The sequence below is a fragment of the Aotus nancymaae genome, unplaced genomic scaffold (assembly GCF_030222135.1).
Source record: "Aotus nancymaae isolate 86718 unplaced genomic scaffold, 86718_ANA_hifiasm-v0.15.2.pri h1tg000059l, whole genome shotgun sequence".
Taxonomy (NCBI): Eukaryota; Metazoa; Chordata; class Mammalia; order Primates; family Aotidae; genus Aotus; species Aotus nancymaae.
Genome location: NW_026988473.1, coordinates 4,864,639 through 4,889,330, shown reverse-complemented (window position 1 = coordinate 4,889,330; position 24,692 = coordinate 4,864,639). Strand labels below are relative to the sequence as shown.

General features: G+C 43.3%; 1 protein-coding gene across 8 annotated transcripts in view; it reads right to left on the bottom strand.

The window, feature by feature from the left end:
• MAJIN (membrane anchored junction protein) overlaps positions 1-24,457 on the bottom strand; it is a 34,737-nt gene extending 10,280 nt beyond the window's left edge. For 4 of the 8 annotated variants that reach the window (XM_064364757.1, XM_064364758.1, XM_064364760.1 and 1 more), the window contains exons 1-9: positions 24,379-24,457; positions 16,246-16,363; positions 13,993-14,097; positions 12,068-12,113; positions 7,616-7,691; positions 7,052-7,177; positions 5,548-5,579; positions 5,134-5,222; positions 3,736-3,799 (exon numbers count right to left, since the gene is read on the bottom strand). In XM_064364757.1, coding sequence (XP_064220827.1) covers positions 3,736-3,799; positions 5,134-5,222; positions 5,548-5,579; positions 7,052-7,177; positions 7,616-7,691; positions 12,068-12,113; positions 13,993-14,097; positions 16,246-16,346 — 639 coding nt within the window. In that variant the 5' untranslated portion in view covers positions 16,347-16,363; positions 24,379-24,457. The remainder of the gene's footprint in view (positions 1-3,735; positions 3,800-5,133; positions 5,223-5,547; positions 5,580-7,051; positions 7,178-7,615; positions 7,692-12,067; positions 12,114-13,992; positions 14,098-16,245; positions 16,364-24,378) is intronic. The other 4 variants (XM_064364762.1, XM_064364761.1, XM_012463025.1 and 1 more) reach the window with 3 other exon arrangements.
• Positions 24,458-24,692: the final 235 nt, after the last annotated feature.

Below are 24,692 nucleotides of genomic sequence, written 5' to 3'. Positions count from 1 at the left end.
AGCCAACATCGTGCCATTGCTCTCCAGCCTGGGCAACAAGAGTGAAACTCCGTCTCAAAAAAAAAAAAAAAAGTAAAAGAAAAAGAAAAAAGAACAGCTAGGACTTGCCCCCATCCTAAGAATAAGCTTCAGGTTAGAATGGCAGATATCTCTGAACTGAGCCTATTCACAAACTGCTCAAATCCCAGACCACATGGGCAGCCACCTAAGTCATATTCCTATAAAAGCAACAGGGAACTCTGGGGAGGAAGGAGACCATTCTTACCTTTTCTGGAGAGAGTGGAGATGGAATTTAGAAGGCCAAGCTCTGGTTTCTGCCTTGAGAGATTCTTATAAATTTAACGAAACTATGGTTTGGGGCTTTAATCCTGCTGCATACAGTGGTCCTAGTGAAAGCATCTATTAAAGTTGATAGGAGGAACAAGAGGGCAAAGGCCCTGGGACAGAGGTACAGCCTACCTCTGAACCAGGGAAGAGTCCCCTCACAAGACAGTGTAGCTTTTTTGTACTCTCCCAAAATCTTGAGAGATGTCTTCTCAAGAAAAAGTCGTAAGAGAGGAAAAGCATTATAGCTGGAACTCAGACTGAAGGTACCTCTGGGACCTCCATCGAATATAATACTCTGAAAACCTGATGCAAGACTGTCCTCTGTATGTTCAGGGCCAGATCTGTTTAGAAGTGCAGTTCAAGCAGATACAGGAAAACAACCACAACAACAAAACACTACGTGAAGTTAGTCTGTTTCACTTCTGGGCCATTCATCTGCTCCCTCCCAATTTTTATCCTTCCAAAGTCTGGATCTTTTGATCTGGGACCTGAAGTAACAAAGGCAAGGGGGTTCTGCTCTTCCTTCCCATTCTCCGCAAAACACTTCTTACAAAACAGAGATACGTGTTGTATTCTTCTAAGCTTTCCCTACACAGGCTCCCAATGTGTTCAGACACGCACATGCACAGTGACTGTGATCCTGTAACCCTTAACTCCATGTAAAGGGGGCAGAACATATTAAGCAATGGACCATAGGAGCAAATTCAATTTTTCCAGCTCAAGTGACTTACACTGAGAGTCACTGTGATCACTTTAATCTAGGAGAAATCATCTTCCTGGGAACAGGGTCCACGATGGTGAATGTCTTTGGGCTTTGAGTCAAAATCAATAAACATGTTCCTTTTACTAGAGTTTTTTTCTAAAGCCAGAATCAGGTTGAAAAGGTAATTATGTTGAGTAAGAAGCTGTGGGTACTGTTCTTGAGAGAGATGATGTGTCAAACTAAGAATAGGAAGGTATGAAGGGTAGAGAGCGAGGAAAATGTTCCTTTAATAGTAATTATCTTGGTTGTATAAAGCGTCTTTGTTCTCCAGAGCTTCATGTACTCCTCATGTACTTTCTCATTTCTTTTTTCTTACCACCCTAAAGGATGGGAGGTATAGAAGGGGTTGACTATCTGCCCAAAATCACTCAGTGGGCCTGCTGGCCACAGCACAACTGGGGCCCTGGACTCTGCCCCTGTCACAGAGGCAGAGGTGTAAATCCCTAAGGATACACTCCTCTCCCAACTAAATTACAAGCTCCTAGAAAAAGAAATCAGGGTTTACATATGTTTGTGTGTGCCTGAGCACCTAACACAATGCCTTCTGAGCAGGAGACAGAACAATCCTTTAAAAATGAAAATAACTTCATTTTTCTACTTAAAAATATTTTAGAGAATTCCTGTGATCTTGAAGGTAGTCTCAAGGCTTTTCAAGATCCAGTCCATTCCGACTTCTTCAGTAACATTTCTTAGCACTGTACTGTAAGCTACACTGGGAATCCTTCCCTCCCGGCCACTTTATGTTCTCTTTGTATCCTGTGCTTCCTTCTGACCCTGCACATGGCACATCTGTCAGTAATTGTCTGCCTAGCCATACACTGTTGGTGTTTTTAGGGCTGTTGCCAAGTATCCCTGACACTCGGCACATTTAGACACTCAATGAAAATTTGTTGACTGCATCCTGAGCAACATGGCAAAATCCCATCTCTACAAAAAATAAAAAAATTAGCTGGGTGTGGTGACACACACCATTAGTCCCAACTTCTCCAGAGGCTGAAATGAGAGGATCGCTTGAGTCTGAGAGGTAGAGGTTGCAGTGAGCTGAGATCGCACCACTGCACTCCAGCCTGGGCAACAGACCATGACTCTATCTCAAAAAAAAAAGGGCCAGGCACAGTGGCTTATGCTTATAACCCCAGTACTTTGGGAGGCCAAGGCAGCTGGATCACAAGGTCAGGAGATAGAGACCATCCTGGCTAAGACGGTGAAACCCTGCCTCTAGAAAAAATACAAAAATTAGCTGGGCCTGGTGGCGCACACCTGTAGTCCCAGCTACTCAGGAGGCTGAAGCAGGAGAATTGCTTGAACCTGGGAGGCAAAGGTTGAGGTTGTGATGAGCTCAGGTCATGCCACTGCACTCCAGCCTGGAGACAGAGCGAGACAGAAAAAGAAAAGAAGGAAGGAAGGAAAGAAAAAGAGAGAAGAAAAGGGAGAAAGAAGAAATAAAGAAGGAGAAAGAAAGAGAGGAAGGAAGAGAAAGAGGGAGGGAAGGAGGAGAAAGAAAAAGAAAGAAAGGGAAGAAAGGGAAGGAAGGAAGGAGAGAGAGAGAAGGAAGGAAGGAAAAGAAAAAGAAAATCTGTTGAATGAATGCATATGTAAAAGTTTGCTCCATAACAGATCATGGTATGGGTCCTGGGAAGGTGAAGAAAGTGAGTTGTGTTTGGATACTTAGGGTCAGAGCTACTATAGAGACATAGAGAAAAAAGGAAGGATCTTTAAGGCATGGATACCAGCTAACAGCTATTTAAAACGGGGAGAAAAAAAAAAAAGGTCACTATTTTAGAGACTACATAGAAAAGAAGTCCTGAAATGGAGGTGGGGTAGCAGATATATGAATATCTAAATGGGAAACAGACCCCATAAATGAAATCTAATCCCATCAGGGGCCAACCTTTCACTGCTCTAGAAGTTTTCTCTTACCAGTTATCAGTGCTGATACATGTCTAGCTCATTTGTTAAAACTAGATGTTCCTAGACTCAGACTCCAGTGTAGATGAAGGCAAAAAGTTTTCTAAAGGGAAAATTCTATACTGGATCCCACCTCAGTTCTATACAGACATATTTTCTTACTTCAACTGCTGAGTACAAGCAGCTTTTTAAGCTGAGAAGAGGGGACTTTTTCTTTTTTTTAGATGGGGTCTCACTCTGTTGTCCATGCTGGAGTGCTGTGGCACAATCTTGGCTCACTGCAACCTCCGCCTCCCGGGTTCAAGCGATTCTCCTGTCTCAGCCTCCCGAGTAGCTGGGATTACAGGCATGCACCACCATGCCCAGCTAATTTTTTTATTTTTAGTAGAGACAGGGTCTCACCAGCGTGGCCAGTCTGGTCTCGAACTCCTAACTTCAGGTGATCCGCTCCACTTAACCTTCCAAAGTGCTGGGATTACAGGCGTGAGCCACCATGCCCGGCAAAGAGAGAACTTTTTAACAAAAAGATTCATTGATGCATGTATTATGCAGCCACTTTGGGATGGGTTGTGGCAAGGGCATAATAGTTGAATGTTATTCTGCAGACAGTGAAACCCAAGAATGAGTTCAGTCAATTCAATCTGCACGAAAAACCAAGATGTGCTGGTAACTAGAATCCTGACTTGTAACAGAACAGGAACAGCTAACAGCCTCTAAGTCTCCATTTTCGTACTTACTCTCCTGGTTTCCACAGGGGGTTTCTTTTTGCTGGGGCCTTGACTGGAAGGCCCTATATTGACTCTGAGGTGGGGGAGAAATATGCAGGAAATGTTACTGGCAGAGGCAATATCACTACATTCAAGCAAATGTGGCCCAAATGAATATTTCAGCATGTTGGCTATTTTTATACCACTCCTGGCTGGCAGAATAAATTGGGCGGCCAAATTTTCTTTGGGTGCTGCTTTAATTCGCAGCGGAATCCCAGTTTGAGACCCTTAGGGATCTGGGGTTTGAGAAAGTGAAAATGTGACTGACAGCAGGTATCAGATTTTGAAATACTTGATTGTGCATCAAAACCCAGAGAAAGGGAAAATCTGAGACCTCATTTCCATAGAAAATTCAGTCGAATGGAACAGAGCAAAGCTTCATACCTTCAAGTGCCCTCACATTCCACCTGGCTTGGAAGGGAGCTCCCTACTTCTTTACCTCCATGTACATCTGGAGGGCATTGGGTCAGCTTCCTAGTGGTCTCCCTTACTTTTCCTGTTAGGCATCCACAGAGTTCCAGGAAAAGGGTAGCTATTCTCTGTGGGCCTAGGGTGGAAGTATCTTGGCTAGGGAACAAATCACACCTTGGATTATTCCAGCAGCATTCTCATTAGCTTTCTAGCATGCTAATAAGAATGACTGAACTGTCTTACTGACTCATTTTGTCCCCGATAGAGAATTGAAAGAACATAAGTAGCCTCCACAACAACAACATTCCCCTTAAGATCACAGCACCCCATCCCATGACTGATACAGACCTTCTTGCAAACATTTACATTTTAGTCTGGACTGCCTATTTTTTTTTTTTTTTTTTTAGATGGGGTTTCACCATGATGGCCAGGCTGGTCTTGAACTCCTGACCTCAGGTGATCCACCCATCTCGGCCTCCCAAAGTGCTAGGATTACAGGCGTGAGCCACCGCGCCCGGCGTGGACTGCCTCTTAAGGTTCCAAAAGCTAACTGCTCACTGGGTAAAATAGAATTATATTTTATTTGTTCTTACTCTTTCGAGTTTCCCTATGTTTTTGTATAATATTCTGAGACTTCATAAGTCTTATGCCTTCTGATGATATTAACATAGTAAGTATTATGGAATGTCCTGAATTCAGTTAAATCGGATTGTATTTCCTCTCAGCCTTCATCTTGATGAACAGAAAAATCATACTTTGCTGACAAAGGTACTGTGTTCAAATCATATTATAAATATTAACTTGCTCCTTTTCCTCAGTCCAGCCACTGGAATATGCAGATACTGATGAAGTCCTAAAAAATACAGTGACTTACTGAAGGACAGGATCAACCAATAGTGATAGCTGGTAAAGCCTAACTAGGATGCAGGCATGAGCATCTCTCCCCACACCACTGACCTGTCCAGCCCTAGCCTGCTGGGGGAGCTGGGCTCATCCACGTGTTTTCGTTTCATCACAGCTCCTACCGCTTTCTTCTCAGCTGGGACCTTCAGAGAGGAAGCAGATGCCTGTGACTCCTCCTTTTCCAGAGCTGTTCACAGTTCATGAAGGCATAGTGAAAAGAGCTCCCCATCCTTAAACTGCCAAAGGCAACTTTTAACACCAGCTTTGCAAGTAAGAATAGACATTCTGTTACAGACATGGTCTCAGAAATCTAGCCAAGGGGGAAAATACGGTCTTATATTTACAGTTCTGATTGGACCTGGGCAGCAACTGAGAGGCAAAGTAAGAGGAAGAGACAAGTGGAGGACTTTTTGGACAACAGAAGGTGATGAAGGCAATTTTCATTTTGTACAGAAAAGGCAAACTTACCAACCCAAGAGGACTGTCACTTAGTGGTTTCCCTACAATAGGAAATGTGAGTGTCTTAATAGATTAGACTTTTTAAAAAAAATTTGGAGACGAGGTCTCTCTCTGTCGCCCAGGCTGAATTATAGGCATGAGCCACCGCACCCTGCCAAGACTCTGTTTTACCGGGATTTCTGGCTACTATTTATTTATTGGAACTGACCCTAGGCAAAGCCTTCTCATGTGCCCTTCTCCCTTCTACTTGGTAGCATTTCCCCTAAAAATAGTGTCTTCAAACTCTCTTACTCCTGTTTCAGAATGATTATAATCTACAAGCTAGAAAGGGTTTAAAAAGGGGATGATCCTTACTACAAAAGAAAAAAAAGCAGAACTTCAGCTATCTGTAACAAATGAAAAAGAGAGATATTTTGAGGCAAGGCCTTTGCACCACTTTTCTGTTTTTTTGAGATGGAAAACCTGTTGCCCAGGTGGAAGTGCAGTGGTACAATCTTGGCTCACCATAACCTCTACTTTCCAGGTTCAAGGGATTCTCCTGCCTCAGCCTCCTGAGTAGCTGGCATTACAGGCCTGCGCCACCATGCCAGGCTACATTTTATATTTTTAGCAGAGATGGGGTTTTGCCATATTGGCCGGCCTGGTCTCGAACTCCTGGCCTCAAGTGATCTTCCTGCCTTGGCCTCCCAAAGTGCTGGGATTATAGGCATGAGCCACCATGCCCAGCCTCCATCTCTTTTCAAATCAAAAGGGTAATATTTACTTGTCCCTCAATCAGCAAGAATAGCCATAACACTCAGAGAATAAAAATTGGGGGTGGGCACAGTGGCCCATGCCTGTAATCCCAGTGTTTTGGGAGGCTGAGGCAGGAGGATCACTTGAGCCCAGGAGTTTGCGACCAGCCTGGGCAATAAAGTGAGACCCCTGTCTCCACTTTAAAAAAAAAAAAATTAGCCGGGCATGGTCGTACACACCTATAGTACTACCTACTTGGGAAGCTGAGGCAGGAGGGTCACTTGAGCCCAGGAGTTAGAGGTTACAGTGAGCTATGATCACACTACTGTACTCCAGTCTGCTGACAGAGTGAGATCCTGTCTAAATAAAAATAAAATTGGGAGATACCTTTAAGACACCTCTAAAGTAAAAATCATGGAATTCTCTCTAATGGAAGCGTTTATATAATAGTACTTTCATTGATTAAGTCAGACTTTTTGTACTTTTCATCTACTAGTATTTATATATTTAACCCTAATCACAACTCAATGATATAGGTACTAGTATTATTCTTCACCATTTCACAAGGGAGGCACAGAAAGATTAAGTAACTTATCTAATTTCACATAGCTATTAAGTGGCAGGGCCACCAGTATTTGAACCGGTTAATCTGGTCTGGAGTACATGATCCTGACCTGTGCACTGTGTGGCTGGAGCCCAATCCAGTAGCCCATTTCACCATATCCAGCTGGCACTGCTAAACCATTTTCTTCTCTGCTATCCACATCATTCCACTTACCAGGTGACAGGTTTTCATGGAACCATTTCATCTCCACATATAGAGTAAAAACAAATGGGTAGGGGATCAAGATAATTTCCCCATGTTTGAATTTCAAGTGGGAAACTCTCTCCCATTTGCTTTTATCTGGGAAATGCTGCTAAGGAGCGAGGAAAGATGGCAGTATGCATCCCTAAGTACTATTTTAGGGATGAGACTCTCTCTCCTTTCCCTGACCTACTTTCCAAACCGCCTATGGTTTTGCTACTTCCATTTGAGTCTACAATGTTCCACCCAGAAAAGAAAGGATAGGCCAGGCACAGTGGCTCATGCCTGTAATCCTACCAGCACTTTGGGAGGCAGAGCTGAGTGGATCACCTGAGGTCAGGAGTTCGAGACTAGCCTGGCCAACATTGTAAAACCCCGCCTCTACTAACAATACAAAAATTAGCTGGGCGTGGTGGTACGCTCCTGTAATCCCAGCTACTCAGGAGGCTGAGGAGGTTGCAGTGAGCCGAGATCGCACCATTGTACTCCAGCCTGGGCAACAGAGCAAGACTCCATCTCAAAAAAAAAAAAGGATACAGGGAAATACAACGAAGTGTTCTGTAGCAAAGGGCTGAAGATTGTCCAAGTTTCCCAAGACCGCACGGATAGAATCCTGAAAAACATATTTGAAATGACTTTAACACTGTTGAGCCTCAGCCGATCTTTGTTTATATTTATCACTGCTAGTCACATACCCTACATACTATCAAAACTGAACTATCTGCTGCTCCTTTAACATGTGTTCTGATTCTCCATTTCTTTTTCTTTTTTTTTTTTTGAGAGTCTTGCTTTGTGGCCCAGGATGAAGTGCAGTTGCGTGATCTCTGCTCACTGCAACCTCCACCTCCTGGGCTCAAGTGATCCTCCCACCTCAGCTTCCCCAGTAGCTGGGACTACAGGCATGTGCCACCACACCTGTCTAATTTTTGTATTTTTTGTAGAGATGGGGTTTCACCATGTTGCCCAGGCTCGTCTTGAACTCCTGGGCTCAAGTGCTTTGCCCTCCTCAGTCTCCCAAAGTTCTGGGATTACAGGCGTGAGCCACTGCACCCAGCCTGCTTCTCCATTTCTATGCTTTTGCATAGAAAGGGAATTTCTCTTCCTGAAATGCTCTTTCCTCCCATCAGCACATGTCCAAATCCGACCTATCCTTTAAGGCATAGTTCAAAAGCCATCTCATCCAGAAAGCTTTCCCTGATTTACCAAGTTGTAATTAGTTGTTAGTATCAAACTTCACTGTAGTTAGCCTGGAGTCTTTACTACATTCCATATACAAATGTTTTCTATTCCTTACTGGGAGATCTACCTGAAGTAGAATATACACCTGATTTATCTTAATATCCCTTCTATGGTATCTACCATCATGAATAATGCATAGCAAGTCCTCATCAAATGTATATTGAATAAATGAATAATACTGGTATTTACTGATATATAGTATTTTGCTTTTGTTTAAGTCAAACTCTTTTTTCTACTCACTTTAAATTGATTAATCCCTAATTAAGCTGTGCTCATTAGTCTATACTAATTAATATGGCATCATAAAGACTACAAAATTTCTATGGGAAAAGAGTCTGAATTTCAGTCCCAGCCTTGTCATTTCACCCTAAGCTTCACTGTTATCATGTTTGGGTTCAAAGAAGATAGAAACTGGCCAGTGCAGTGGCTCATGCCTGTAATCTCAGTACTCTGTGGGGGGCCAAGGCAGGTGGATTGCTGAAGCCCAGGAGTGAGACCAACCTGGGCAACGTGGTAAAATCCCATCTCTACAAAATACACAAAAATTAGTTGGGTGTGGTGGTACATGCCAGTAATACCAGCTACTCAGGAGGTTGAGGTGGGAGGATCACCTGAACCTAGGAGATTGGGGCTGTAGTGAGCTATGACTGCACCACTGCACTCTAGCCTAGGCGACAGAGTGAGACATGCCAGTTAGAATGGTGATCGTTAAAAAATCTGGAGACAACAGATGCTGGAGAGGATGTGGAGAAATAGGAACACTCTTACACAGTTGGTGATAGTGTAAATTAGTTCAACCATTGTGGAAAACAGTGTGGCGATTTCTCAAGGATCTATAAATAGAAATTCCATTTGACCCAGCAATCCCATTACTGAGTATATACCCAAATAACTATAAATCTTTCTACTATAAAGACACATGTACACGTATGTTCATTGCAGCCCTGTGTACAATAGCAAAGAACTGGAACCAACCCAAATGCCCATCAATGATAGACTGGACAAAGAAAATGTGGTACATATACACCACAGAATACTACGCAATCATAAAAAATGATGAGTTCATGTCCTTTGTAGGGACTTGGATGAATCTGGAAACCATCATTCTCAGCAAATTGACACAAGAACAGAAAGCCAAACACCACATGTTCTCACTCATAGATGGGTGTTGAACAATGAGAACATGTGGACTCAGGGAAAGGAGCATCACACACTGGGGACAGTTGGGGGTGGGTAGGGGAGACACATTGTGGGTGGGGAGGGTGGGGAAGGATAACACGGGGAGAAATACCAGATATAGTATGCACCTAAAGTAAAATAAATAAATTTAAAAAAAAAGAAATTGTATCTTGTTTATCTCTGTATTCTCCATAGTAGCATAGTATCTAGCTTATAATTATAATGGCTAATATTTATTGAGTAATTACTATGAGAAGTATTACTGTTTTGTTTTGTTTTGTTTTTGTTTTTGTTTTTGTTTTTGTTTTTTGAGATGGAGTTTCATTCTTGTTGCCAAGGCTGGAGTCTGGAGTGCAATGACGTGATCTCTGCTCACTGCAACCTCTGCCTCCTGGGTCCAAGCGATTTTCCTGCCTCAATCTCCCAAGTAGCTGGGATTACAGGTGCCCACCACCACACCTGGCTAATTTTTGTATTTTTAGTAGAGACAGGGTTTCACTTTGTTGGCCAGGCTGGTCAGAAACTCCTGACCTCAGGTGATCCACCCGCCTCGGCCTCCCAAAGTGCTGGGATTACAGGCATTAGCCACTGAGCCTGGCTGTGTTACTGTTTTCATACATATTAATTCATTTAACTCTCACAAAAACGCTGTGAGATAGACAATTCTATTATTCCCATTTTACAGATGAGGAAACAGACAAAGAGAGGTGAAAAAATGTATTCTAGGTTACATAGCTAGAAATAGCTGGGCCAAGATCTGAACCAAGGCAGTGGGGTTCCAGACTCCTACTCTTAACCGGTAGGCTAGCCTGCTTCTCAGTAAATGTTTTCTTTTCTTTTCTTTTCTTTTTTTTGAGATGGAGTCTCGCTCTGTCGCCCAGGCTGGAGCGCAGTGGCGTGATCTTGGCTTACTGCAACCTCCACCTCCCAGGTTCTAACAATTCTCCTGCCTCAGCTTCCTGAGTAGCTGGGACTACAGGTACATGCCACCAAGCCCAGCTAATTTTTGTATTTTTAGTAGAGACGGGGTTTCACTACGTTGGCCAGGCTGGTCTTAAACTCCTGACCTCAGGTAATACACCTGCCTCAGCCTTCCAAAGTGATGGGATTACAGGCATGAGCCACAGCACCCGACCTCAGTAAATGTTCTCTAAATGAAGAAAAGAGAATAACATCTGCCCCCAGACTAGTGAGCATAAGAGAAAGATGCATATGCATATCAAATGTACCTTGGAAGTTTAAATATGAAATATATTGAATAAATACGCTCAAGCTACTAATTATTGAGCTACTGTGTGGCAGGCATTGCAGACATCTATTTCTAATGCTCAATCTTTAAACAGGCCTTCTTTATTAAGCTCATTTGACAGGTAAGGAAACAGACTCAGAGAGGGTAGGTAATTTGCTCAAAGTCACACTGTGAATGGCAGAACACTGCCCATAGTAATTACTCAATAAATATTAGCTATTATAATTATAAGCTAGACATATCCTACTACAGAGAATTCAAATCTAGGTTTGACTGACTCCAAAGTCTGTGTTCCCTCCTCTCTGCTATGCTTCCTTGAGCTTTTCACTGCCCAGGTTAACAGAAGCAAAGTGAAATAAAGTCTGCTCTGATCTTAATTAAAATAGGTATAACATTTTCTTGGTCCTATATTAAAATAACTTATTTATAATGACATCCTTGAGGGTCCTGCAAGATCCTAATGTATCTTTTAACACTTAGCCAAAGAGGTACCTTCTTAAGGGTATGACTCAGTTTTGGTTTCACAGAGTTTTGTGTTTAAGTGTATTTAATTGCTTTGAAATGTGGAGGCATATGTCTTATTAAGAAATCACAATAGTCATAAATCACTGAATTGTGAAGTCAGAAAAGTAAAAGCTAGTTTAAACCTCTCATTTTCCAAATGAGGCAATTAAGATCCAAATTGATACATGATTTTCCAAGGGCCATGCAGCTAATTGGTGGCTACACCAGGACTGGAATCCAGGGCCAACCCCCACAACACTAACTCCTTGTACATTGCTTTCACCAATTTGTAAAGCTGACCGCCTGCTCAGTCTTCTTTCCTAAACCTAAAGCTAGAGGAATTGGGTAGAAAGGAATGAAAATGAAGTCAGAATAAGGCAATTGCAAATGTTTCCAATTAAAATGAAGACACAGCAGCCTTGTCTGTGTATTTACAGTCAAGTTTCCTGAACGTCAAGTACCAGGCAGTGGTTGGGATGGTAAGGTTTCCCAGAGCCCTGGAAGGAGGCAGTCCTCCAGAAGCTTTCTGTATGCCAGCTGCCACAAGAGAGCTGCCCAAGGCTGGGAACTCTGGTAGAAACAAAAAGCTCTAAGCCTCAAAGGTGCTGACACTTCAACTAGGAAAACTGAGAAAGAATAAAAGCTTTACATTTCCCTGGAAAAACAGTAAAGTTTCTTTGCAAAGATGTGGCAGGGAGAAGCCAAGTTATCAAGTGGAGGTTGTAACTCAGTTTATAGGAAATAATTAAAACCTGAATGTGGATGTATCCTTAGCTTAAAGAATAACTTTTCCAGAAGTTGTATGCTTCTTTCCCTACCTCCAGCTCCCGGATGATGACTGCCTTATCTTCTATCTCTTCTCCTCTAGAAGGTAAACAGACAAGAGACAAGTAAGACATGATCCAGGAAAGCTTGGGAGAGAGTAGACTCTACTAGGGCAAAAATAACACTTCCACTGAGCTAAAGAAACATAAGTAAAAATTTTGTATGCTGCCCCAATGCTCATGAGGAAGAAGTGATCACCTACGTGGTATGGTCTGAACATTGGTACAGGCTGTACCAAAATGACTTCTTAGTTAACCTGCTAAGACCTGAAATTCCCACTGTGAAAGTTAATCATTTGTTAGAGCAGTTGTACTTTTAAGTGTGCTTTGGGGACCCTTAAGGGTTTTGAAGACCCCTCCGTTTTTTTTTTTTTGTTTTTTGAGACGGAGTCTCACTCTGTTGCCAGGCTGGAATGCACTGGCGTAATCTCAGTTCACTGCAACCTCCACCTCTCAGGTTCAAGCGATCTTCCTGCCTCAGCCTCCCAAGTAGCTGGGACTACAGACATGCACTACCATGACCAGCTAATTTTTTGTATTTTTAGTAGAGATGGGGTTTCATCATGTTGGCCAGGATGGTCTCGATCTCTTAACCTCGTGATCTGCCTGCCTCAGCCTCCCAGAGTGCTAGGATTACAGGCATGAGCCACCATGCCTAGCCTGAAGACCCTTTCAATGGGTCTGCCAGGGTAAAATTATTTTCATAATAATACTAAGATACAATTTGCCTTTCTCACTATGTTAATATGTGTAACCATGATTGCAAAAGCAATGGTGGGCAAAATTGCTAGCGCCTTAGCACAAATCTAGCCAGTTGCACTAGGCTGTACTATCAGTCAAAGCAATCTTTTTATTTTTCCTTTGGTGCCGTGACTCGGATACGAAAGTCAAAGTAATCTTTACTGCTGCATAAGAAAAAAAAATCCTGTTTCACTGAATATCCTTGAGGAAGCAGTAGAAAAAAAAAAAGAAAAGCAATCATTTTATAAAATCTCAAATCTTTGACTACATATTTTTTAAATGTTATATGAGAAAACACAAAGTATGCATAAAGCAGTTCTGCTGCATACCAAAATATGATGGTTATTTTAGGGAAACTCATGTGTGACTGTTCAAGCTGCAAACTGAACTGTCTCTGCTTTTCTTCATGGAATATTTTACTTGAATGATTAACTAACAGACAAACTATGGTTGTTATTCATACTTGGGAGTTTGATAGACATTTTCTTAAAAATGAATAAAATAAGCATGTCAAATAAAGGAAAACAACTGACAATACTTGTTGTCACCAATAAATTTTGGCCTTTCAAGTGAAAATTTAAATTTTGGAAAATTTCTGTCCACCATTGTGAGTTTGACAGTTTCTAAATACTTCAACACTTTTAAGATTGTGGTGATATTAACAAATATTTTTTGATACTGTATAATGAAATGTGTCAATATTTGGAGGATCTGCATAAGTTAGTGAACCAAAATATTCCAAATGACCAATGAAACACATAATGTTACAAAATCATCCTAGGTCAGGCAGGCTCGGTGGCTCACGCTATAATCCCAGCACATTGGGAAGCTGAGGAGGGCGGATCACCTGAGGTTGGGAGTTGGAGACCCATATGACCAACATGGAGAAACCCCATCTCTACTAATGATAAAAAAATTAGCCGGGCATGGTGGCACATGCCTGGATTCCCAGCTACTTAGGAGGCTGAGGCAAGAGAATCGCTTGAACCCGGGAGGCAGAGGTTGCAGTGAGCTGAGATCGCGCCATTGCAGTCTAGCCTGGACAACAAGAGCAAAACTCTGTATCAAATAAATAAATAAATAAAGTAAAATAAAAATAAAAACATAAAAAATTAGCCAGGCTTGGTGGCGGGTGCCTGAAATCCCAGCTACTTGGGAGGCCAAGGCAGGAGACTCACATGAACCTGGGAGGCGGAGGTTGCAGTAAGCCAAGATCACACCATTGCACTCCAGCCTGGACGACAAGCTTGAAACACCATCTTAAAAAAACAAAACACCAAAACCTAAAATGCAAAAAAAAAAAAAAAAAAAAAAAAAAAAATCCTCCTAGGTCAAACATTCAAAGAACAACAAAGACCAATATATTTTAATGTAACAGACTTCAAAAAGTTCATGACACAATTTCAAATTCCACATTTTGCAACTAATCTTAAAAAAAATTACCAATTAAAAAAAAACCCAAACTATGACTTGTCCAGTTTTGTCATAGGGTCAAAGAATATCCACAATGATCTAAGAGGGATATAGTCCTACCTTTCCAAATTCCAAATACAAATAAGCTAATTTATTTTTTATTTTTATTTTTTGAGATGGAATTTTGCTTTTGTTGCCCAGGCTGGAGTACAATGGCACAATCTTGGCTCACTACAACCTCTGCCTCCCAGGTTCAAGCGATTCTCCTGCCTCAGCCTACCGAGTAGCTGGGATTACAGGTGCCTGCCACCACACCTGGCTAATTTTTGTATTTTTAGTAGTGGCAGGTTTTCACCATGTTGGCCAGGCTGGTCTTGAACTCCTGACTTCAGGTGATCTGTCTGACTCGACCTCCCAAAGTGCTGGTATTACAGATGTGAGCCACTGTGACCGGCCAAGTGTTTTTTTTTTTTTTTTAATTGAGTGTTTTTATCCTGAAAGGGTGAGGTACTGGATTTGATCAAATGTGGTGCACAGGTAAGATCTTGGCTCACTGCAACCTCCGCCTCCCAGGTTCAAGCGATTCTCCTGCCTTAGCCTCCTGAATAGCTGGGACTACAGGCTCATGCCAACATGCCTGGCTATTTTTTTATAATTTTAGTATAGATGGGGTTTTGTCATGTTGGGGAGGCTAGTCTGGATCTCCTGACTTCAAGTGATCCACCCACCTCAGCCTCTCTAAGTGCTGGGATTACAGGTCTGATGGGTTTTTACATGCTGAAACCACCCTGGCACCCCTAGGGTAAATTCCAGGACTGTAAATAATGCCAATCTTCTCAATTTTTAAATATAATTTTATTTTTATTTATTTATTTATTGTTGAGATGGAGTCTTGCTCTGTCGCAAGGCTAGAGTGCAGTGGCACAATCTCGGCTCACTGCAACCTCCACCTCCCGGGTTCAAGCGATACTTCTGCCTCACCCTCCCGAGTAGCTGAGACCACAGGCGCATGCCACCACACCTGGCTAATTTTTTTGTATTTTTAGTAGAGACAGGGTTTTACCATGTTGGCCAGGATGGTTTCAATCTCTTGACCTCGTGATCCGCCCACCTTGGCCTCCCAAAGTGCTGGGATTACAGGCGTAAGCCACCACGCCCAGCCGACATAATTTTATTTTACTTATTTATTTATTATTGAATGGAATCTAACTCTGTCAGCCAGGCTGGAGTGCAGTGGCACGATCTCAGCTCACTGCAACCTCTACCTCCTGGGTTCAAGCGATTCTCGTGCCTCAGCCTTCTGAGTAGCTGGGATTACAGGCACATGCCACCACGCCCAGCTAATTTTTTTTGTATTTTCAGTAGAGACAGGGTTTTGCCATGTTGGCCAGGCTGGTCTTGAACTCCTGACCTCAGGTGATCAGTCTGCCTCGGCCTAAAGTGCTGAGATTACAGGAATAAACCATCACACCTGGCTCACTAAATATAACTTTAATAATATTATATTTCTTGCATATATTATTCTTAAATTAATAAACACACTGTTTTACTTTTTTGCTTTAATTTTTATGACAAATATTGACAGATATAATCAAAAGCTCTTTGGGGTCCTTAATAATTTTAAGGAATGCAAGTTGGGTACAGGTGGCTCATGCCTGGAATCCCAACACTTCGGAAGGCTGAGGAGGGAAGATCCCTTGGGCCCAGGAGTTTGAGACCAGCCTGAGCAAAATAGTGAGACTTCATTGCTTGAGGCCAGAGGTTTGAGACTAGCCTGGACAACACAGTGAGATCCAGTTCTCTTAAAAAAAAAAAGATATGTTGTCCCTAGTTTAGAGACTCATATGAATAATATATATATATATAGAATATAAAATTCCTGGGAAAGACATCCTGCAATATGCTACTTTACCACTCTCCTGAACTCACCTGGGTGAAGGTAGAAAAGGAGTGACCTGTGGGAATGCACTAGCACTAACTAATGTTTACATAAACTACCCTCCTACCTTTGAAATTACCTGATACTGTTCCCGTATCTGATTTTGAATTTATACACATTGGATCCTGCGTGAAGAAATCTCGTCTCTGGAAATGGGTAGGTAAAGGGTTTTAAACTCATTGCTCCCAAATGATGGCCTAAATAAAATAGAAATATTAGAGAATTACTAAAAAGCTAAAGATTGTTCCTTATTTACAGAAAAGGGAATTTGCCCAATCTGTAACATCGCTTCATGAGTAAAATGTCCACACTCAACACTACTGCTTATGTAGCAGGATCAACGCTGCTATTCATCACTTGGACCATTCTCCTACCTGCATGGGGAAAAAGACCAAAATAGAAGTTTTGTCATTTATGATCTTGTGCAAATAGTTTCTCTTCCATAACACTAATGATATGAATATCTGCCCTGATGACTCACAGGGTCTTTAATAGAATTAAATGTTTCTCCCAAGTATATTTCCCTCTCCCTCCCCCTCCCCCTCATCCTCCCCCTTTCTCCCTCTCCCTCTCCCTCTCCCTCTCTCTCTCTCTCTCTCTCTCTCAGAAATGGAGTTTTGCTCTTGCTGCCCAGGCTGGAGTGTAGTGGTACAATCTCAGCTCACCACTGGGTTCAAGTGATTCTCCTGCCTCAGTCTCCTAAGTAGCTGGGATTCCAGGCATGTGCCACCATGCCTGGCCAATTTTGTATTTTTAGTAGAGATGGGGTTTCTCCATGTTGGTCAGGCTGGTCTCAAACTCCCAACCTCAGGTGAACCACCTGCCTCAGCCTCCCAAAAGTTCTGGGATTCCAGATATGAACCACTGCACCAGACCTCCAAGTATCTCTTGAATCTGTTCTCTCCTCCCCACTTTCACTGGAATCTCAGTGGATACAGAGAGAGCTCAAGTTAAATAATGACACGATCCAAAGGATACACCAATTAGGAGGATGTTTGCTATCAATTTTAGATGAAATTAAGATGTCACTACAACTCCCTGCCACAACCAATGTAGCAAATGAGGTTGTACGTTAATGTTTTTGAGTGGTACCAAGGAATGGCTTATTTTCTAGATCTATCAATTACTCTTCCTCTCCACCATTTGTGAGGCTTCCCTGTGTCCCAAGACTGCGTACTATACCCCTAGCACTTACTGTTTTATTTCTCCTGTTCTAGAATCTCTGTCCACTTAAGTCCCTCTCTGTGAGGAGTTAAGGAACAAGGGGAGATGGAAGAAATAAAAATATATAATTAGAGAAGGTCCAGAGTTCCTAAGGATCAAAACTAGCAACATACAACAGTACCAGTATACAAATATACAAGGTATTGCTTTCAGAGGCAGCTAAGATGGAGTGGACAGAACAGGCCCAAAATAAGGAGAATCTGAGTTTGAATCTCAGTCCAATGTTCCTAATTTCTCTGAAACTTGGTTTTCTTACTTACACAATAACAATACTCTATATCAACTTTTGCCATGCCCTATTCTAATCCTCACTAGAAGCCTATAAGTCTAAATTTGATAGGTGAGGAAACTGAGGCACTGAGGGATGAAGTAAACTGCCCATAGCTATAAATGTTGGAATGTGAATTTAAACTAAGGCAATACAGATCTAGACTTGATATTCTTAACCACTCTGCCAATCTGCTTCCTGGGGTTATAAGGAGGAAAAAAACATAATAAACATAAATCATTTTTTAAAGTAGTAAAATATCATATACACATAAAAAACTATTTTCATTATGCTTTTCTCCATATTATTCTGATGCCATTTCTACTCAGCAGGGAAAACACTTCCATGGTAGAAGCTCTTCTATTGTAGAGTCACAAGTTCTACGTGCCCAAAGAATAGAATTTCCCACAATTTCCAAAGTTCAAGTCTGGGGCTGCCAGTAAAGAGATACTCCAGTGTCTGATCTTGGCTGCTTGGGATTAGAATGACAGGAGATTGGAGCCAGAGCCCATGAGACTATTTAGACTAGAATTGCAGTCAAAAATGAAAAGAAATAGTTGTGCCAATTGCACAGTCCCCAGAGGGGAAGTACCGATCATATCCTGAGAAAAACTTACTGATGCCCCATGCTGAAGGCATGGCAGGAACCCAGGCTAGTTTTGATGTTTTAGTGCCAGATGACTCTTCTCAGTAGGCAGGGAGCCCACCTGGTGAGACTTACATTGCTGCCACAGAAATTTAACCCTTAATTCTTCCAAGGATTCTTTTTTTGTTTTTGTTTTTTTGAAACAGGGTCTCATTCTGTCACCCAGGCTGGAGTGCAGTGGCGTGATCTTGGCTCACTGCAACCTCTGCCTCCCAGGTTTAAGTCATACTCCTGTCTCAGCTTCCTGAGTAGCAGGGACTACAGATGCATGCCACCATGCCCAGCTAATTTTTGTATTTTTAGTAGAGATGGGGCTTCACCATGTTGGTCAGGCTTGTCTTGAACTCCTGACCTCAGGCAATCTGCCCGCCTCAGCCTCCCAAAGTGCTGGGATTACAGGCATGAGCCACTGTGCCTAGATTTTTTTTTTTTTTAAGAGACAGGGTCTTGCTCTGCCATCCAAGCTAGAATACAGTGGTGTAATCATAGCTCACTGCAGCCTCAAAATCCTAGGCTCAAGAGATCCTCCCATTTCAGCCTCCTGAGTAGCTAGGACTACAGGTGTGTACCACCATGCCTAGCTGATTTTTAAAATTTTTGGAAACAGGGTCTCACTATGTTGCCCAGGGTGGTCTTGAACTCCTGGCCTCAAGTGATCCTCCTGCCTCGGCCTCCCAAAGTGCTGGATTACAGGCATGAGCCACTACCATCTAGCCAGGGGATTCCACTAGGATGCAATAACTTGCCTTCCGCTCCACCCCCAACAGAGGGATGGGGCATCAGAGCAAAGGAAATGAAAGACATTTGTTGGAAATGACAGTCCAAAGAGGAAATTTCATGTGCTGTATCACAGCTGGTTGTCTGAAAGAAGAAAAAACAACCCTCTTCTAGCTAGGGCCTGTTCCTGTTAATTGCTGGCTGCCTCCTTCAGAAACAAACACCATACACTAATTACCTCATTTGAAAATAAAGATTAGACGACTGCATATCCCAAACAACCACGTAGGAGTAGTGTTTCAAATATTTCACAGGGTTATTTTCCAACATTGAGCATTGTGGCCATGGTGATACTATGTCCCAGTAACTATTATTAAGTTGACGAGATCTTGCATATAAAGGCTCAGACTCTCCACACATTTTTATGTGATCACAAAACATGGTTTTAAAACAAAGGAAGAAAAGTTACAGGCAGTATGGGATAGTGCAAAAGACTAAGATTTGGAATTGGAGGACCTAGGCTTAAGTCCTGCTTCTGCCTCTATTAGTCATTAGTCCCTGAGCAAGTCACTTAACCTCTTCATTTCCTAGTTTCTCCATCTACAAATGGGGATTCCAATGGCCCCTGGAGTGTGTGGATTAAATGAGATAATGCTGTAAGTAGCCACTTTGTAAATTCTAGAGTATTATATAAACGTTAGCCATTATGATATATTTGAAGAGTTTCTCCCTAATGCTTCACTAGAAAAGCAAATTCAAAGCCTGTCGTGGTGGCTCATGCTTGTAATCCCAGCACTTTGGGAGGCCAAAGTGGGTGGATCACCTGAGGTCATGAGTTTGAGACCAGTTTGGCCAAAATGGTGAAACCTCATCTCTACTAAAAATATAAAAATTAGCCGGGTGTGGTGGCAGGCACCTGTAATCCCAGCTACTTGGGAGACTGAGGCATGAAAATCGCTTGAATGTGGTAGGTGGAGGTTGCAGTGAGCCAAGATGGCGCCACTGCACTTGAGGGATAGAATGAGACTCCATCTCAAAAAAAAAAAAAAAAAAAAGCAAATTCAAGAGAGCAAAACTTTCTAGGAAATCAATTCTTAAAAGAGAGCACACGTGCAAAACTAGCTTTAATTTCAATGCAAAATTGAACAAATTCCAACCAAGAACTTTTCCTTGAAAATACCCAAGAAATGACAGGTGCAGTGGCTCACGCCTGTAATCCCAGCACTTTAGGAGGCTGAGGGTGGATCACAAGTTCAGGAGATTGAGACCATCCTGGCTAATATGGTGAAACCCCATCTCTACCAAAAATACAAAACATTAGCTGGGCATAGTGGCACGTGCTTGTAATCCCAGCTACTCCAGAGGCTGAGGCAAGAGAATTGCTTGAACTCAGGAGGCGAAAGTTGCAGTGAGGAGAGATCATGCCATTGCATTCCAGCCTGGACAACAAGAGCAAAACTCTGTCTCAAAATAAAAGAAAGAAAAAAAGAAAAAGAAACAACTAAGGGCTGTAGATGAAGTGGGGAGCAGTTAAGAAGTTGTTCCTTGCCTGCACAGAGCTTATAAATAATTTTAAATGTGATGCCTGCTACAATAAAAGATAGGAGACATGTAACCTAGAACCCAGGTTCTAGGTTAGGTTTCCCCATAACATGTCAGGGAATCCCACTCTAAGTAAGTGACTTATTTATTTATTTATTTATTTATTTATTTGAGACAGAGTCTTACTCTATCACCCAGGCTGGAGTAGAGTGGCGTGATCTCAGCTCACTGCAACCTCTGCCTGCCGGGTTCAAGTGATTCTCCTGCCTCAGCCTCCTGAGTAGCTGGAATTACAGGCATGCGCCACCATGCCCAGCTAATTTTTGTATTTTTAGTAGAGACAGGGTTTCACCATGTTGGTCAGGCTGGTCTCAAACTCCCGACCTCATGCTCTGCCCGCCTCGGCCTCCCAAAGTGCTGGGATTACAGTTGTGAGCCACTGCGCTCAGCATTAAGTGACTAATTTCTAAAGGAAGAATATTAGCTAGTGAGGCACAAATGAAGAGTGGATGCGGGGTCTGGGGTTGGTAGAGGAAATAGCAGGTACAAGAGTACTCAGTTGAGAAAAAGCATGGCGCTTTCAAAAGACAAAAGTACAGAAACCCAAATACAGTGGGAAAGAAAGACAGTTTTACAAGGTGAGGCTATACAGATAAGTGAGTCAGTCAGCACATATCAGAGACCCATCAGTGCATCAGGCACTGTTCTGGGCACTAATATAAGTAACAAGAGAGACATGATTCCTTGTCTTTATGGGCTTACATTTCAGGAGGTGTGGAGAGCAACATTAAACATATAAATAAATAAATATAAATTGAGGTACTCTAAGTAGTGTGAAGAAAATAATATATGGTTTTAATTTAGGATGACTAGAAGGCTGCTTTAGTTAGTATGGCCAGTGATGGCCTTTCAGAAGAGATCACAACTGAGTTGAGGCCTTCATGGAAAGGAGCAATGATCATGGGGAAAAGCATTCCAAGCAGAAAAATCAGCAAGCACAGATGCCTTTGATGAGCAGTTTAATGGACAGAAAGGTCAATGTGGCTAGAACATTGAGAATGAAGACAGAGAAGGAAGATGAAGATGGAGTGTCAGGCAGGGACCAGATCATGTAAGGCTTGTAGGCCATTGTAAAAAGTTCAGATTTTATGCCAAGTATTTTATAAGGGGAAGATAAATTATTTGATGTATGCTTTATAAACATCTAAATATCTATTTTTATTTATTTTTGAGACAGGATTTCTCTCTGGCACGCAGGCTGGAGTATAGTGGCACAATCACAGCTCAGTGCAGCCTTAACATCCCAGGCTCAAGCAATCCTCCAACTCAGCCTCCCAAGTAGCTGAGACTATAGGTACTCGCCACCATACCGGCTAATTTTTGCAGAGGTGGGGTTTCACCATGTTGCCCAGGCTGGTCTCGAACTCCTGAGTTCAAGCAATCTGCCCACCTCAGCCTCCCTAAGTGCTGGAATTACAAGCGTGAGCCACCATGCTTGGTCCAAAATATCTAAATATCTGGTGCCTGAAAGGAAGATGAACTGTAAGGGGACAGGAGCAGAAGCAGGGAGACCAGTTAAGAAGCTTTCTGTAGTCATCCAGGAGAAAGATGCTGCTGATTTGGACTTGGGATTTTAGAAATAAGTAAATAGCTGGAGTTGAGATATATTTTAGACTAATGAACTAGATGTGGGAATCAAGGAAGGCCCTCAGGTTTTTTGCCTTTGTAATTAGGTAGACAATGGTACATACTCTACTGAGATCAGGAATAATTCTAGGGAAAGAGATTTGGGGTGGGAGGGAGCAGAGGAAATTAGTAGTTCTGTTTTAAGTCTAAGAGGCCTATGAGACATCCAAGTGGATATACTGAGGAGGCAATCTCCTAGTGTGTAAGGGACAGAAATCAAGACGGAAATATACATTTGAGTCACCAGTGTTTAGATGGTGTGTGAAACTACTGGAATAGATGAGATCATCTAGGGAGAAATTGTAGAGAAGGGATGAGGGCCTTTCTTATAAACCATGTTACGGATTGTGGAATCTACCATAAGAGCAATCAGAAGGCACTGAAGAGTATAATAAAAAAATGACATGACCAGATGGCCGTGACTTAAAAAAAAAAAAAAAAAAAAAATACCCCGCCTGGCTGCAATGTGGGCAACAACCCGGAACAAGAACAGATGAAAAACCAGCTAGGAGCCTTCTCTGGCTCAAGGCAGAAGCTGACAGTAGCCTGGTCTACTGTGATAAAAGTGAAGATGAAGAGAAGTGGACTGATTTGGAAGATGCCTAGTAATGACTCGGTGACTTGATGGGGTGAGAGAACAATGACTCCAGGTTGCTCTGGCAACTAACTGAAGAGGTAAAAGCACCACTTCCCAAAAACAGGAGCCTTGGAAAGTAAATTTTTGAGGGCAAGACGTTGAGTCTATATCTGGACACGCTCAAGTTTGAGATGCCAATGAAATATTCAAAGAGAGATTCTAGATAGACTGCTGGAAACTGTGGCTTCCTACCTGCAGATGAACTCATAAAGGACCTAGAGTTCAAAAAAGGAAAAGATGTTCAGCAAAGTATACCTGCTGGCATCTTTCTGTCCATGTGCCCAGATGCCAAAATTCAATCAAGGCTCTGGGAAGCTGCACAGAAATCTCAGTTCCATGACTCATATTTACTTGCAAGGTGCAATCAGGCATTTGAAAGCCAGAAACTCATTCAAATCAAGACATGATGTGACAGGAAATGTTTCAATGGAAGAAATCTTGTTTTCATGGCAACTGCTAGCCCGGGTTGGAGGGTGGGTATAGACCAGAAGGAACACTTTAGTTCCTGGAGAAAGTGTGTGGTAAGAAGGCGGGGTGTGGCCAGGCACGGTGGCTCATGCCTGTAATCCCTGCACTTTGGAAGGCTGAGGTGGGCAGTTCACCTGGGCTCAGAAGTTTGAGACCAGCCTGCCCAACATGGTGAAACTGTCTCTACTAAAAACACAAAAATTAGCCGGGCGTGGTGGCGGGTGCCTGTAATCTCAGCACTTTGGGAGGCAGAGGCAGGTAGATCACTTGATGTCAGGAGTTCAAGACCAGCCTGGCCAACATGGTGAAACCCTATCTCTACCAAAAACACAAAAATTAGCCGAGCGTGGCGGTGCATGCCTGCAAGCCCAGCTATTCGGGAGGCTGAGGCAGGAGAATCTCTTGAACCCAGGAGGCTGAGGTGGTAGTGAGCCGAGATCGCGCCACTGCACTCCACCCTGGATGACAGAGCTAGACTCCCTCTCAAAAAAAAAAAAAGGTCGGGGTTAGGGGCGCTGGGTGTGGAGTGGGGAAAGAGCAGTCCCTGGAGTCGGCAGATGACAGGGCTCCCGGACTCTCTGTGCCTGGTCACTCGCTCGAAGCAGGGGGCACAGGCCTGGGGGCCCCGTCTCATCCTCGCACCATCTCGGCCTGCAACCTGCGCGCCAGTCCCATGGCCTCCACGTGGGAGCCCTGCAGTGGCACGGCCTGGACGCTGGGCGAACCTGCTAGGTGTCCCGGGAGTCCGGCGCTAAGAAAGGGACCTCAGCGGGGAGGAGGGCCGCACTTCGGCTGCGGAGGGTGGGGCCTGGGCCGGAAACTTCCCTCAGAAATAAACAGAAACGCAAAGACAACATCCAGAGGACCCCGGGCCGTTGTGTGCCGTTACCTCAGCCCCAGGTGGCTCCCAGGCTCGGCCAGGCTGTGTCTCACACACTGATTAGGGGTCCTTGGAGGCCTCAGAAAAGTGGCCCCGGCCAGAATACCCACTAAGAAGTGCTCTCTGAAAAGGGAGGGCACCGACCTCGAACGAAGTCCGCTTGAGGTACTGACTCGCCCGCTAGTCCGCGACCTCAGAGCTCTTGTCGCGCGCCCGCCATACCTTCTGCGCACGCGCAACTGCGCTTCCCGCCGCCCCTTCGGGCGCCGCTCCGAGGCCTGGCCGCGGTCTGCGCATGCGCATTTCGTTCTTGCTGCCAGACGGACACGCGCGGCCCCACCCGCAGGACGCCCGGGCGCCTTCAGGTCCCTCCCAGACTGACCAGCCCTTCGCGCCTGCTACGTGCCTGGCGTGCTCTGATCGGGAACTAGCCACTGCGGAGCCCTTACTGTGTGCCA